Source organism: Chelmon rostratus, chromosome 20, assembly GCF_017976325.1.
Source record: "Chelmon rostratus isolate fCheRos1 chromosome 20, fCheRos1.pri, whole genome shotgun sequence".
Taxonomy (NCBI): Eukaryota; Metazoa; Chordata; class Actinopteri; order Chaetodontiformes; family Chaetodontidae; genus Chelmon; species Chelmon rostratus.
The window spans coordinates 5,044,567-5,058,853 of record NC_055677.1 but is presented as its reverse complement, the minus strand read 5'-3'; the positions used below and the strand labels follow the sequence as shown (position 1 = coordinate 5,058,853).

The 14,287-nt window shown below is 40.2% G+C and overlaps 1 protein-coding gene across 1 annotated transcript in view; it reads left to right on the top strand.

Moving 5' to 3' along the window:
- cnksr2a (connector enhancer of kinase suppressor of Ras 2a) overlaps nt 1–14,287 on the top strand; it is a 51,097-nt gene that overhangs the window by 10,032 nt on the left and 26,778 nt on the right. Inside the window, exons 2-5 of the mRNA XM_041961464.1 lie at nt 4,208–4,371; nt 5,735–5,937; nt 13,131–13,218; nt 13,639–13,680. Of these exons, the coding sequence (XP_041817398.1) occupies nt 4,208–4,371; nt 5,735–5,937; nt 13,131–13,218; nt 13,639–13,680 (497 nt within the window). The remainder of the gene's footprint in view (nt 1–4,207; nt 4,372–5,734; nt 5,938–13,130; nt 13,219–13,638; nt 13,681–14,287) is intronic.

Below are 14,287 nucleotides of genomic sequence, written 5' to 3'. Positions count from 1 at the left end.
ACCTACGTGACCTTCGCCTAACATTAAAGCTGGAAGCCACACAAATCACATCTGAGCGATTTGATGTCTTTATTCTTATCAAACCCTTTCATGCTTGTCAGTGGAAGCTGTGAACCGAGATATCGCTCATCGACTTGCAGTGTTTGGGGCTCCAGATAGTGGAATCAATTTGTCTAGTTTCCTTCCAAAATGAGATAATGGTGACAAGACGATGCCTCATCTTCAAAAATTGATTGTGTTTCGTTTTAAGCTATGTTTATATGCATTTTATATTTATTTGTGTTTTAAAAAGACGGAATGGCGTGCTTTTTAAAATTTTGATGGATTTCAGGCTGCAGCTTCTTCTTCTTTCCGAGCTCGACGTATGGCATTTTGGAACTGAACACTTCATTTCGACTTCAGATGTGGCGGAGGGAGGGAAGAAAGCGATGGGAGGGTGCAGAAAGCGACAAATGCTGTTTGCTCGTCTGTGATGAGAGATGGAATTTGTGTGTGTGTGTGTGTGTTAAATAGTTTGCATGCAATTTAGCAGCTGGCTTATGAGGTTTTTCCTTCCCCTTTGCCTTCTTCCTTCTTTCTTGCCTCCTCTTCCTCCGCACTCATCCCATTTTTTTCCCATCTTTGTTAGCGTGGTTATGATAGATGAGTGTATTACAAAGCAGGGACTTGAAGCGGGGGAAATCAATGCTCATTCCTCAGAGGTGTGTGTGTGTGTCCGTGTGTGTTTGGAGTGTGTGTGTTTGCCAGTTGGCTGTTTGTTAAGAGGTTAGAAGCTGGATACATTCATTGTTTTGGGAGCCAGGGGCTGCAGCTGAGCCTCTCTGTCTTGATCTGCTTTCCTTTGACTCAGCAAACCCAGCCAGGCCAGAGGAACACACACACACACACACACACACACACACACACAAAGCACGCACCCACCCACTCACACGCTCACACACTTGCAGATCTAGAGAGACCGTCCCACTCACAACACAGATGTTACACAATCCAACAGAGAGTAAAGTCTTACCTGGGTGGCTGCCTGATTGCCCATCTATTACCTCTTTTGTTCTGGTCTCTCGACTCGTCTTCCAGCTATGGGGTTTGTTTTAAGTCCTTTAAAGAGTGAATTTGCACAAATCCTTCACGTCAAGTTCAACCTTGGTGGGCTGTGGGCTGCGAATTCGACCTTTTGACCAAGAACACGCTGTCGTGACGCTGCTGACGTCTGAGGGGACGGAGGGTCCAAAGCGGAGAACGCTATCGTAGCTTATTAGCTGTGTTGCATTAGTTTACATCCTCTATCGGAGTATTAGCTGTTCCACAAAAAAACGATGGTTTTTACAAGATTCAGTGGCACAAATGTGTCATTTGAATAAGCTGTGTGGAGTTTTTGTCATGTTAGCTAACAAGTTAGCCAAATGATTGTCAGCAAGCTTGTTAGCTCAAGGAGTACTACTTTCACTCTTAAATAACTTTTGATTGACTGGAATAGTTTGCAGTGGTGACTATTGCTAGCTCTGAGCTGGCTAGAGAGTTAGCAGTTAGCTCAACACCAGGTAGTCCTTCCAGCCCCCCCCAGTAAAAAATAGACTGCAGAGAGTACCGTCCGTTGCTCGCTGCAGTGCTATGCTAAGGCTAACATTTCCAGACCTGACGACACTTGTCAGTCTTCAAAATCATGCCTCAAGTGTAGCGTTGGCAGGTCAGGTCGTTCCAAACTGGAATCCAGATCACAAGACGCTAATGTGGATCATTTTCATAAGCAACGAGAAACTCTTGAAGCTTAACTTTTGTCACCCATCACAGTGTATCTGCATGTTAGAAGGTAATGCATTGCGGACTTTTTAATTATTGTGCAATGATAACAACTTTTAATTCACACTAGATGTTCACTGTGATGGATATCAAGGGTTTACAAGTAGTTTTTCTTGCTTAAAAGGAATGAAGGGAAATATACGATATAATGATGAAAAATAATGCATGTTAGTAAATCTATTCTCAAGTTATTTGCAAAAAATTGCTAGCACATACCTCTCAAGTGATGTTGAGAGCTTTGGTATAATTTTCGGGTGAAAAGCTTTCTGGCCAGAATATAACACCACCTATATCGTTGCATCAGTCCCTTTAGCACTGTGGGAGAGGGAAACAGTCTGTCGTTTCATGTTGAAACACGTCTCAAAGTCACACATTTGACTCATAAATGGACAGGAACAAAATATTTTCTGCCTGATGTATAAAAAAGAAAAAGGAAAACAAGACCTAGATTCCTCCTGTGGCCTTCAGTTGTCTCTCTAAACAAACTATATTTTATACTTTTACCTCATCTTTGTGAAAGCATTGGGCTGAATTCTCTCTCAAAAAATGTGAGGCAGCAGCTGCTGTATTATCTGAGACAAATGGGAATAAGTAAAAATGTTTCTGGCATTACCAGCGCAGACTAAAAGATATGTGTCCTCCCTATAGGCTGACTTTGAAGCAGGAAACTGCCGGTGAAAAGTATGGCAACGAAAGCTGATAAGTGCTTCTGGAGTGCAGCCTGATACCTATAATTTCAAGTAGGGACGTTTCTGGTGATCCATCAGGGACTGAAGGTGTTGAAGAGAGTCTTAGCCGTGGACAGGTCATGAGGAATGATGGTGTTGTTGGGATGAACTCCCCTCCTGTGCCGAGAGCCCATTATTTCTATCTGTATTCTATAATTTATATCTATCTCGTGTGTATTCTCATAAATGCTATAAAAACAGATATGATTACATGCAGCACCATAGATATACAGCATGCACCTTCAACCAACCTCGATGTGGCAGGATAATAATGTTAGGACTAGAAGAAATTTATTTCCCCTCATGGTCCAAAAAGTCCATAAAAGATATTATGAGATATTTACTTAACTTTCTACAAGAAGTGTGTTTCCTGAGTCATTTTTCTTTGTAATTGAGTCCTTAAAGCTTCACTAATCAATATTTTTATATTAGCGATGATTCAAATAACTACGTGTAATGTGAAAGGGGTTGCTTGTAGTCATCAGCTTTGCTTCAGTGAAAAAAAGTTCTAATAAACCCACACTGACCAGCACCAAAAGGGAGGCAAACTTTGCAACTAGCTGATGGAAGGCTGAGTGAAGCATTTAGCAGCTAAAGGGCCAGATATTTCCTTCAGGAGTTGGCCAAAAACTGAGCTAAAAGAGGGTGACTATTGGATTTATATTCCTCAGGTGGACACAAAGACAACAAATCAAGTAAGTTAAGGTGACAATATGTCAGTGTTGTGTTCACAGTTTTTTCTGCTCCTCCAGACTGGAAAGAAACAAGGGGATTATGCAGGTTTTAAGTCTTATCTTCTTGACACAAATGAAAAAAATCTGCCAGTTGAATATTTCAAGTGTTTTTCATTGCAAAAAAAAACTTTTTCAAGCATTTTCTTGATTCTGAAGCTGTAATCAGAGTTTTCCTTTAACAGTTATTCCTTGAATTTAATGAAACTGTCTCATGTATGTTTTGTTTTTTCAACTGTGAAGAGTTATACGACCACAATTCCAGAACAGTTGTGACGATAGCCTGACGCTATGCTCTATCCAATCATGTGTTCACAAAGTGGTGAACCTCGCTCCATCCTCGCTTGTGAGTGACTGAGCCTTCCAGGATGATTCATACCCAATCATGATACTATCACCTGTTACCAATCAGCCTGTTTACCTGTGGAATATTCCAAACAGGTGTTTTTGAAGCGTTCCACATCTTTCCCAGTCTTTAGTTGATCCTGTCCCGACTTGTTTGAAATGTGTTGCTGCATCAAATTCAGAATAAGCAGATATTTACAATAATCAATGAAGCTGATGAGGTCAGACATTAAATATATTGACTTTGTACTGTTTCCAGTTTAGTAGATGTCAAAATGGATTAGTAGATTACCACATTTTGTTTTACTTATGCTTAAGTTTAAACAGTGTCCTAACTTTTTTGGAATCTGAACAGAATCACTTGTTAAGTGTTTTCTTGCAGCACAGATTTAATATAGTGAAACCAGATGATAAAGCAAAACATTGTGGTGTCAGCCCGGGATATTTCCAATTGACTGTACTAAAAAACATCACAGTTTGTTTTCAGTCCCCTGAGGAGGAGAAAACAATATATTTATTTTCAGTGTGGTCATGATCTCGTTTCGGAACAAATCTGAGTGTATTTATAGTGAGTAACCCTAATAATGTGTGTGTTTGCTGCAGGTCTGGACGACTGCTTGCAGCAATACGTGTGTGTGTTTGAGCGCGGAGGTGTGTGCGGGGAGAGGCTGCTGAGGATTAGCCACGCTGAGCTGGAGGAGCTGGGAGTTTCTCGCATCGGACACCAGGAGCTCATTCTGGAGGCTGTCGACTTGCTCTGTGCTCTGGTGAGTTTGTGAGTTTCTGGTGTAGTTTCAGCGCCGTCCCGGACTCTCATCTGCCATCTTTACCGCTGCAGCTGTTAATGTATTCATGTTCCACTTGAACGCACAGTGTAATAGACTGCAGAGAGTAGATTTTCAGCGTACTGCATCGCATCCTTACATCTCTTATTGCCACAATGACAAGGCGAAAGCTTTGAAACTGCATTTTAAACCCCTATTCGAACAAGAAGAAGTGAAGGGGGGTGCCAGAACCAGAATATTGAACAAGATACAACTGAAGTTCCTTGAGTACTTTTAAACGTTATAACGGCAACCTGTAATAATTTGGTCTATGGGGAGCCTGGAATAGAGGACTCACTACTGAGAGAGGTTGAAACTCAACCCACCTGGATAATGTGTCATAACTAGCTTCATTTTTATATTTATTGAATTTGAATGTCACCATGGCTTCTTCAAGTCAGTCAAATATTTGCTGATTGCTGGCTCATACCATCGACTGCAAATAAAGATGGATGACACATCTCTACTCCTTCCCGCTGTACAACAATGAAGTCAAAATATTGTGGATACAGGTGATGTCCTACTACCTAAAATGACAGAAATCATCTTTGTGAAGTACATATTTTTCGTGTACTTTTTTTAGTTTGGCCCATGTCCCATCCACTAACGTGGATGGGGCGGGGTTTATGACCTATACTGTGGTGATTTTTGGTTTCACTTTTGAGGAGCTGTCACGTCATCCATCTCGATATACTGTGCTGTCATTGGCTCACACAAAAATGTGTAATTTGTTTGCATTTAAAAATAATTTGAGTATTTATTGTACGTAACTTTGGAGAATACCAGAAAAACCCAAAGGAAATTAAATGATATATAGACCTAAATATGTAAAAGAGAGAAGTCTGAATGTTCAGATGTCAGAATGCAACTTGACAAACAGGAAAAAGTTCTTCCTTCAGTGGTATTTAATTGGTTAAATATATAAACAAGTTGATTTTGTCATTTCTTTCGGATAAGCAAAAAGTGACGTGGAAACTAGGTGCCTTCATAAAGAAGGCATTGTATTGTATGTTGTTCAATAATATCACAAAATAGAGAAAATTCCTCAAATTTTACTTCAAAATTACTTGAAAGTTTCTTCACATGGATTTTAACATGAATAAATAACATAGATTAGTTAAGGTGTTTAAGAACAACAGCAGAGTGGGGTGACCTCTCTACCAGATATTTAATATGAATTATTAACATGCACCAGACTCCTTTGGAAAAACTGGTAAACATGTTGACAGATAAGACTCTCATTGGTTTTCGTGGTGGTTAGCTGTCTGGAGGTTCAGCCTCTCTTTGTTCATGTCTGTGTGTGCAGAACTCGGGTCTGGAGACAGAGAGCGTCAGGACTCTGGCTCACAAACTCGGCGCTTCGGCCAAAAACCTGCAAAACTTCATCTCCGGCCGCCGCCGCAGCAGCCAATCGGAGAGCAGGTCCTCGCGGCGGCTCCCCAACGACCTGCTGACCTCCGTGGTCGACCTCATCACCGCCGCCAAGAGCCTGCTCGCCTGGCTGGACAGGTAATGTTCACTCAGAGATAATGTGTTTGTTTGTCTTGTATACAGATGTGGTGAGTTAACATGCAGATTAACATGTAGATTAATATGCACTTTTACATTATTTTAATGTTTTTACAGCAGGATAAATGCACAAGTGTTATTAATGTCATTAACAAAGCTCTGGTATTCACACATCCTCACTTTTATTGTTTACACCTTCCCTACTGTGACATATCAAAGTGTCTTAAATGAAAAAGGCCCATTAAAGGCATGAATAATACAGGTATAATTTCACATTCATTCACAAACTCACAATAGTGAGAACAAAAAAAACTCCCATTAGTCCGACTTTGGAGTGTAGTTTCACCAAAACATCCTAAATTAGCTACGTTTTGTTTTCCTCTATTTGTAGTGGCTCATTAGCAGGTGAAACCAGATACCAGCAGACAGCGTGTATCTCCTTTTTAATGAGCTGAATTCTTTGTATTAGTGTTAACATTGAATTTTATGTAACTGCCAGTGAGGTGGGTGCATGTTTTTAGACCTCTATTTCATGTTTACTTCAGAGTAATTACAGTTATTTTGGTAATTACAGTAAGTTTTCTGCTTGTCTGCATATATGTTATTAGATCTTAGAATGATTTATCAAACAGTCTATTAGTAAAGCAACAGAAATAAATAATTCTTCAGGACGCAATTTTTAATTATTGATTAGTCATTTAGAGATAAGCCTTTACTGTTCCCCAGAGAGGAAATGCAGGTGTTGCAGCTGCATAAGGACAAAAATAAGTAAATGATTATATGAAATAAAAACAGAAAGTATACATGAGCGATTAAACTCAAAATTACAAGGCAAGCAGCACACATACAGTACCACACCAGTGTTATAATGACATAGTTTGAGGTGTTTTTAAAGCGAAAAGGTCAAAAATGTACATGTTCCAGGTTAGGTTATCTGAAATGTGCATATTTTCCTCTTTTTTAGCAACTGAGTATTTTTCGGTTTTGTACAATTGGTTGAACAAAACAAGACAACTGAAAATTCATCTTGGGCTATCAGAAAGTACTTTCTGATATTTTATAGATTAAACAAGCAATTGATAAAGTTGTTTAATAAAAAAAAAAATCCCTAACATGCAGTATAAAATATTTGATATGGAAACTAGAGTTTTAAACCTCCCCTCTCTTGCAGTCTTTGATTCTGCACCTGCAGAAGTTTCGTATCTCTTTTGCTCTGTTTGTGCAACCAAAGCTCCAGTCTGCAAAGCATAAACTCTCCTGCAGCTGTTGGTTGTTCACATCTTTTGAGAAATCTGTTTTTTATCCAAACGGATAATGTCAGACCTTTGTTCTCGTCATGTTTCTCTGTCTCTGCCTCGCTCTCCTCTTCCCCCTGTCGCTTCATTTATTCATGTCTCGACTCGATCTCCTGCACACGACACACGCATCAGATTCAGAACGAAAGGTCTTTGACATTTGCTTCTTGAAATGCCGGGCACCCACATCTGTCCTTCGGCCATCTAGACGCGCTAAATCATATAAAGCCACGAGCACACTCAGACCCACAGAAGAAGCCCACACGCTCGTACAAACACTCGCACTGACACACACTTATGCAAGCGCACACGCGTTCACCCACGCACGATGATGCAACTGTAAATGGCAAAGCGACATTGAGGAAGGGATAGACTCAGCAGAGCCGGCGCTTCACGCTCCCTATTCTCCATTTCTGAGACATAACTACGTGTTCAGGCATTGTCAAAGGCTCCTTTTTGTGTTTTTATCCTGCACAGTGCGCATACCAAGCGTGAAGAAAAGAGCATTTTCCTGCTGTGTGAGAGCACGCAGATGAATTTCACATGAATATGATCCTTCCAACGCTTGTATTTCATGGAAATCTCATCTTCTAAAATTGATTTCTGCTGCTCAGGAATAACAAATGAGCAAGTAAAGCAAGCTGAATTTTTTATTGAAAAAGGAGCTGCTCGGTGGATGGTATGTTCATTAATTGACCCTAACGATGGGGAAAAGGTTACATTTCCAGGCATGTTGGGCTACACTCTGTCTTCTGCTAACACCTGCAAGATGACTCCTTCCTAAAGGGTTTAGAACAGCAGCAAATTAGCATAAATCGTGTTAAAACTGAACTTTCATCTCTCCCTGATTGCTAGTTATTAGACCTCTCTGGGATGGAGGAAAAGTGCAACATCAGTTCAGCGTTCAGGCAGCAAATGTGAAACACTTTGTAGTTCCTCTCTAAATGACTTGAGAACATTCTGCAACCTTTTCATGTACAAAGTAACAGTGTGGGTACAGCGCAGATCGTCGTTTCCCTGCCTCTGATACCGTCATGTCTCGTTATATATGTGCTTTTTCTCTGTGGAGACAATCAGCATAATCATCAAATCGACACACTGTGTGGAAAGCCTTCCTCTTTGAGTCTGTCAGGGAGAAAAGTGAAATTATCATTCAACAGTAAACGAAATTCACAGTATTTCTCTTTCTTTGAACTCTTCATTTCCTCTTTATATGCACATTTGAAAGCACCTACCCGTGAATTAATAACATGGCCTCAGAGGCTACAGTTTATCTGTGATGTATTTTGCTGATAGCTTAAAAAGGTCTTTTCTCTTTTTTTTTTTTTTTTTTTTTGGATTTCTATTTTCGACCAATGGAGTAAATGAAGAGGCTTTAAATTTTGATCAACATATGGGGGATGCTGCAGGGCTGGCTCATCTTAAGGGAATCAGTACTGCACGTACTCGAGTACTGTACGTAAGTACAGTTTTGAGGTACTTGCAGTGGTTCGTAGCCACCCCTTAGAGAAAAGCAGAGTTTAGCTGAGGCCCCTTCTTACATGTTTCAAAAGTCGTTTCAAAAGAGTTGTTAGCCGTTCCATCAAAGAGCCATTTTCCCTCTGAACTTCTCATAAGGTTTCATTTAAATAATTTTAATTAACCGTTCAAGGCCAAAAGAGGGAAAACTCAAACATTTCACAAGAAAGCAAAGATTAAAGAAAAGTCCGAAAGCTGTAGAGAGATTTATGTAGCAGAACTTTTCGCTCTTTCTTTTCCCTTTAATCATCTCACGACCATCCAGATTAATTTCGTGACCTCTTGGAGAGGGTCCGACCTCGGGGTGAAACTACCTCACTGGGTCTGAAGTAGTTAAAACTTGTTACACTTCAACTACAAAGCCTCTTGAGCAAATGAGCGTTAACAACAGGAGTGTAAGACTGGGGGGACAAAGGGTCCTCATGTGAGGAGGGCCCACAAAGACAGTATAATGAATAGCTATGAATGTGGGCAGGGGCCTGTAGAGAATGTCCATGAACAGAGTACACAGTTTTTTAATAATTACCCTGTGATTAACAGTCTAATAATGTCATATATAATAATACAGTATATCACTTAAGGGACATTTTTCGGCATAACAAGTACTTTTACTTGCTGTTAATTCTTAAGGAATTTTTTTATTTAAGTCAGATTTTGATTGATTGATTTTGATTTGATTGATGAAGGACTTTGACTTGTTGCTTTTTACTTAAGTAAAGTATCTTAAATCTTCCACCACTGGTCGGTGTCAGATGCCACCTGTGTGTGTTTCCCTTCAGTGTTTTTAGCCTCAAATCAGATAACTTTCACAAACTTTTAATGTCATGTCATGATTTTTTGTATGTAAATTGTCCATCTTGTAAAAGCTGTGAAGGGCGATGCTGGAGAAGTGTGAAGGTTTTGGAAAGTGAGCTGACTGGTGTTGGTGTTCCTCAGGGTATCCTCCCCCCTCAGACGTGGACTCATCTCTGCTGATCTTTTATCTCGTATTAGTCATGAACTCAGCTGGCCCTGAACAGTGAGCTGTAACACACAATGACTGTTTATATCAAGGCAAATAAATTCTGGTCATGTTATAGTTAAAAGTCAGACTACTGCTTCCTACATTTGTCTTCAACGTTGGCATTGACTATAAATCGTGAGGTGCAGAATCATCCAACATGGACGTTAATTTCTGGGGATATATGTCTTCTGTGTGGGATGAAATCAGTGTCATACAGAAGGTATTGTTGCTATAGTTACCTGCAGTTTACCTTGTGTAATGAGTTGAAGCGGTGACTCAGCCGAGCAGTAACTTTTATGTAACTTAATGTTTCAGTTGTCTCGTTAAGACTTCAAACACCTGCCAACCAATCAGAAACTTTTGTGACCGTGATATTGTGCTAATATTAATGCTAAAACACATGAAAATTAATGAAACACAATACTGATAGGGCATCTTTGAAAAGTTGTCAGTTAATGATGAATGATTCCCATGATGCTTTGGGAAATGTTAACAGGAAGTATAATGTTGCCATGCTGTTAATTGGCTATAGGCTACAACTAGTCCTGTTTTTTTGTAGCTTGTTTGTTCACATTTTTAACCTTTGTATGCCTTTGTCACCATTAAGGGTTGGCTGAAATAGCTTTTAGCTGTTACTAATAGCTAATTTGGCCTGCAACATTCTGACTGTAATTCTAGTTTTCTCTGATTTCCAAGCAGAGAAATAGACGTTTATCTGTGTTAACCGTTGGAAAGTGTTAGCCACACTGAATCAAAAAAGATGTGTATCATGTCTGTGTAGTCAGATTTGACTGAGTTATGACTCTAGGAAGCTGTTAGTACCTTAAAGTACCTTAATTGCCTTCACCTCACGCAACTGGACGCTGTTGAACAGTGTTTTCTGAGCGTTGTTTGAGGTTTGGAGCCTGACGGTTAGCAAACAGTCTGTGTAGCCTTAGGTCCTGCGTATATATAGCACACAGCCTCGATACTGATGACCCAAATCACACACACACACAGATACATCATACACTAGAGGCTGTGGCCGGATTTTAATCTGGGTCTTTAGAACAATGAAGGAAAGTAATGGTGTGTGTCTTTGTGTGTGTTATAATGACTGCTGTGTATCAGTAATATCGAATGAGTTAGTTTTGATGTCTTTTTGTGTCTGTGTGTAGTCATTAGCACCCCATTAGCTGCAACAAGTTTCTTATCATTAACACCTTGCTCACACCTGAGTAGTCTATCAAGTTACTCCTGGGGCCTCATTAATAAACATTGTGTTTGCACAGAAAATGGGGCTTTAAAGACCCTTCTTCACAGGTTCAAAAGTGTTTCCTACAAACAAATTGGACAAATTTGAGTGTCCACTTATGTGGACACTGTAATCATGCATACAAACATGGGAGACTTTGGCAATTGATTGTAGTAGCATAATACAACCACACTGGTCTAATAACCCTCCTAACACAGTTATTTCAGTTTTCTAAAAAAGAAAAAAAAACACAGCATGATTGAATGACAGGCAGCGTGAGGTGTGTAAATTGGCGCATCAAGAACACAATGGCCTATTTACCTGGTTTTCTAATGCAGCTTCATTCATCTGTCCACAGGAGCTGTGTCCTCTTTCCGCTGTACAAATATATTACAGTTGAATCTCCACTTTAAGGAAGCCAGACGTCAGGGGCAGCTTTCTCCAGTGCCTCCTGGACGTACTTGTACTGGTTTAGATTTCTGAGCTGGTCTCGTTCTCACAAGGTTTCGCCTTATTTTTGAGCTCATTCTTGCTCAGATGACTTTTTCTTATTGGTCACACCGGAGCTATGAGCCATATAGGCCAGTCTGAAACTGCAATTGTCTGTAAGGTTTCACATTTTGCATTAGTATCTTATGTAACATTGCTTATGAGGCCTGTGCTGCAGGTAAGCATAAATCAGCACATTTTTGCGTGTGCATGCTTTTCTTCTGTTGTGGTATCAAGGACAGGTTTTATGAATGAGGTTGCAGAGGCTTATTTATTGCCATGGAAGCCAATTTTCATGGCACACCAAGGCACGACCCTATTGAAGTCCATTGTCTCGGCTCTTCAAAATTAACCACAGGCTGCATTCATGATGGCTTTGACAGACCATACTATTAACTATTGCAGCAAGTGGTTGATTAATTTATTAGTTGATCGACATAAAATCAGTCACTAACACTTTTGATTGGTTCACATCTGTTTTCCAGCTTCTTACATAATACTAATAACTTAATACAATTAAATGATTTTGTGTCACAGCTCAGGAAACTCAGTTCTTTAAAGATTTCTCTCTTGGAAAATGTGATGAAAATTTTTCACCATTTTCTGAAATAAAACAAAAACAAATAATTGAAAACAATGAATCTAAAAAACTAATTGATAGATTAATTAAAGGTACAATGTGTAAGATATGGCCAGAATTTTAGTTTGAAATGCAAAATAAAAAAGATATGTGTCTATGACGTCTACGCATTGCATTGCTCTGATGAAGTTAGCATGCTAACCAGCTAGCTCCGCCCATCCTGTCTTGTAATACCACTTTGTACCTCAAGAGGCGATAGTCTGATAGTGCAGCTCACTGTAGTTTGAGCTTGGAGATGTGTGTATGTTCCACAAGCTTTTTTAGTCAAATAAATAATCAAAATAAACTCAAAAAATTTCAAGAAAGGAAACATTCTTACACCTATTTCCTTTATCAAACAGAAAAATACAACCGAACAACTTCTGAATTCAAGATGAGCTTAACACACACTTCAGTCAAACTCCACAGAAACATCATAAAACTCATCAGTGTGATAATCGGGCAGCTACCTGCACAGCAAGCAGAGCTAACTGGCTAGCAGCAGCTAACAGTTACAGCTTAAGATAGCTACAGCAAAGATCATAGTGAGCAGTCGTTAGTTTGGAGCGAACTTCAACAAGTGGCCAATTCTTAGACAGTATGCCTTTAATAATGGAAATGATCAGTTCTTGCATCCCTCTATAACCATAAATGATTTCAAAGGAGAACCACAACACACATTCTTAATTAAACGTATCAACCTATTCTGGTGCTGTACATCATTTCGTCTGTGGTCACACGTTCATGATGACCTGTTTTTTTGTGTTAATGTTGCAGCAAAACAAAACAAGCAAATTTAAAGTGAAATGACACTAACGTCGTTTTCTTCCTCTCCAAAGCGAGTCCTCAGTCGCCTCACTCCATTTTCAGGTCGTTATACCGCAAATGCGAATGAGTTGAGAAAGCGCTTCCTATAAATGTGTGTGCATGCGAACGTGCACACGCCGTATCTGCCTCGCAAACAATGCTCCTGTACATTATCTACTGCAGCAGGAACATTTGAAGACGTACTGGTGTGTTATCTGTTCCTCCCAGGTCTCCCTTTGCTGCAGTGGCAGACTACTCAGTAACCCGAAATAATGTCATTCAGCTCTGCCTGGAGCTCACCACCATTGTACAGCAGGTGTGTGGAATTGTTTGTGTGTGTGTGTGTGTGTTTTGAAGCCTGATAGCTTGTATTCTGCCATGGCTGTCATATCCCCATAAGAACGGTGTGTGTGTGTGTGTGTGTGTGTGTGGGCGTGATGCAGCAGCCTCAGACTCTGCTCTCTGCATCCTTGAGCGAGTCTCGACTCTTTGCTATTTATGTCCTTACAGTCTGTCTTTTGTGTGACTGATGTGTGTGTGAATAAAAGATGTCTGTTTGTGTGGGCGTGTTTTCTATCTGCGAGTGTATGGAGTGTGCAGGTGTGGAGTTCAGTGGCGTGCGGCCCAGACGGTATTAAGAGGTCGCAGCATGAGCAGTGAGATGGTGTGTGTTTTTTGGGTTTTTGCAAGACAGGATGTTCTGCTCGCGCTACATTTAGTTCTGCTTTTCCCTCAGGACTGTACGGTGTTTGAGACGGAGAACAAAATCCTTCATGTGGTGAGTCCTTCTTCCTCGTCCAGCTGTCGCTTGTTTGCTCTGTGTCGATGGGTAGAGTCCCTTTTTTTTAAAAGATCTCAGATCCCTTCATAGCCCTCAAACAATGCTCCACAAACACAGAAACCCAAACTCCAGCTGGATCCAATATTTGAATAGATCTGTCGTATTTTGGGACATTTTTGGAACTATGTGTTTCTGCTTCGTTGCCAAGAGCTAGATGAGACGATCGATATCTTTCTCACATTTGTCCATTAAATATGAAGTTTCCCGGCCAAGAAGTGATTAGCTTAGCTTAGCATGATGAGAGGAAACAAGGGAAGCAACCAAGCAGAAAACTCCAGAGATGAAAAATAAAGCCAACGCCGAAGTGCCAAGAACTGCAGTTCCTCAAATGGCCACTTGAGGCTGGTTTCAAAAGTGAGTCAATCCCCATAGGCCCCCAAATTGAAATCCCTGACTTTACACTAGAAATCAACATGTTTACAGCCTGGTACAGGAACAATTAGCTCATTTCGACATTACGTCATCACAACAGAATTTTCATATAACTCACTTGTTTAAATTATATTAAGGCATAAAGTTATGCATAATTATGGGCATGGCCGCT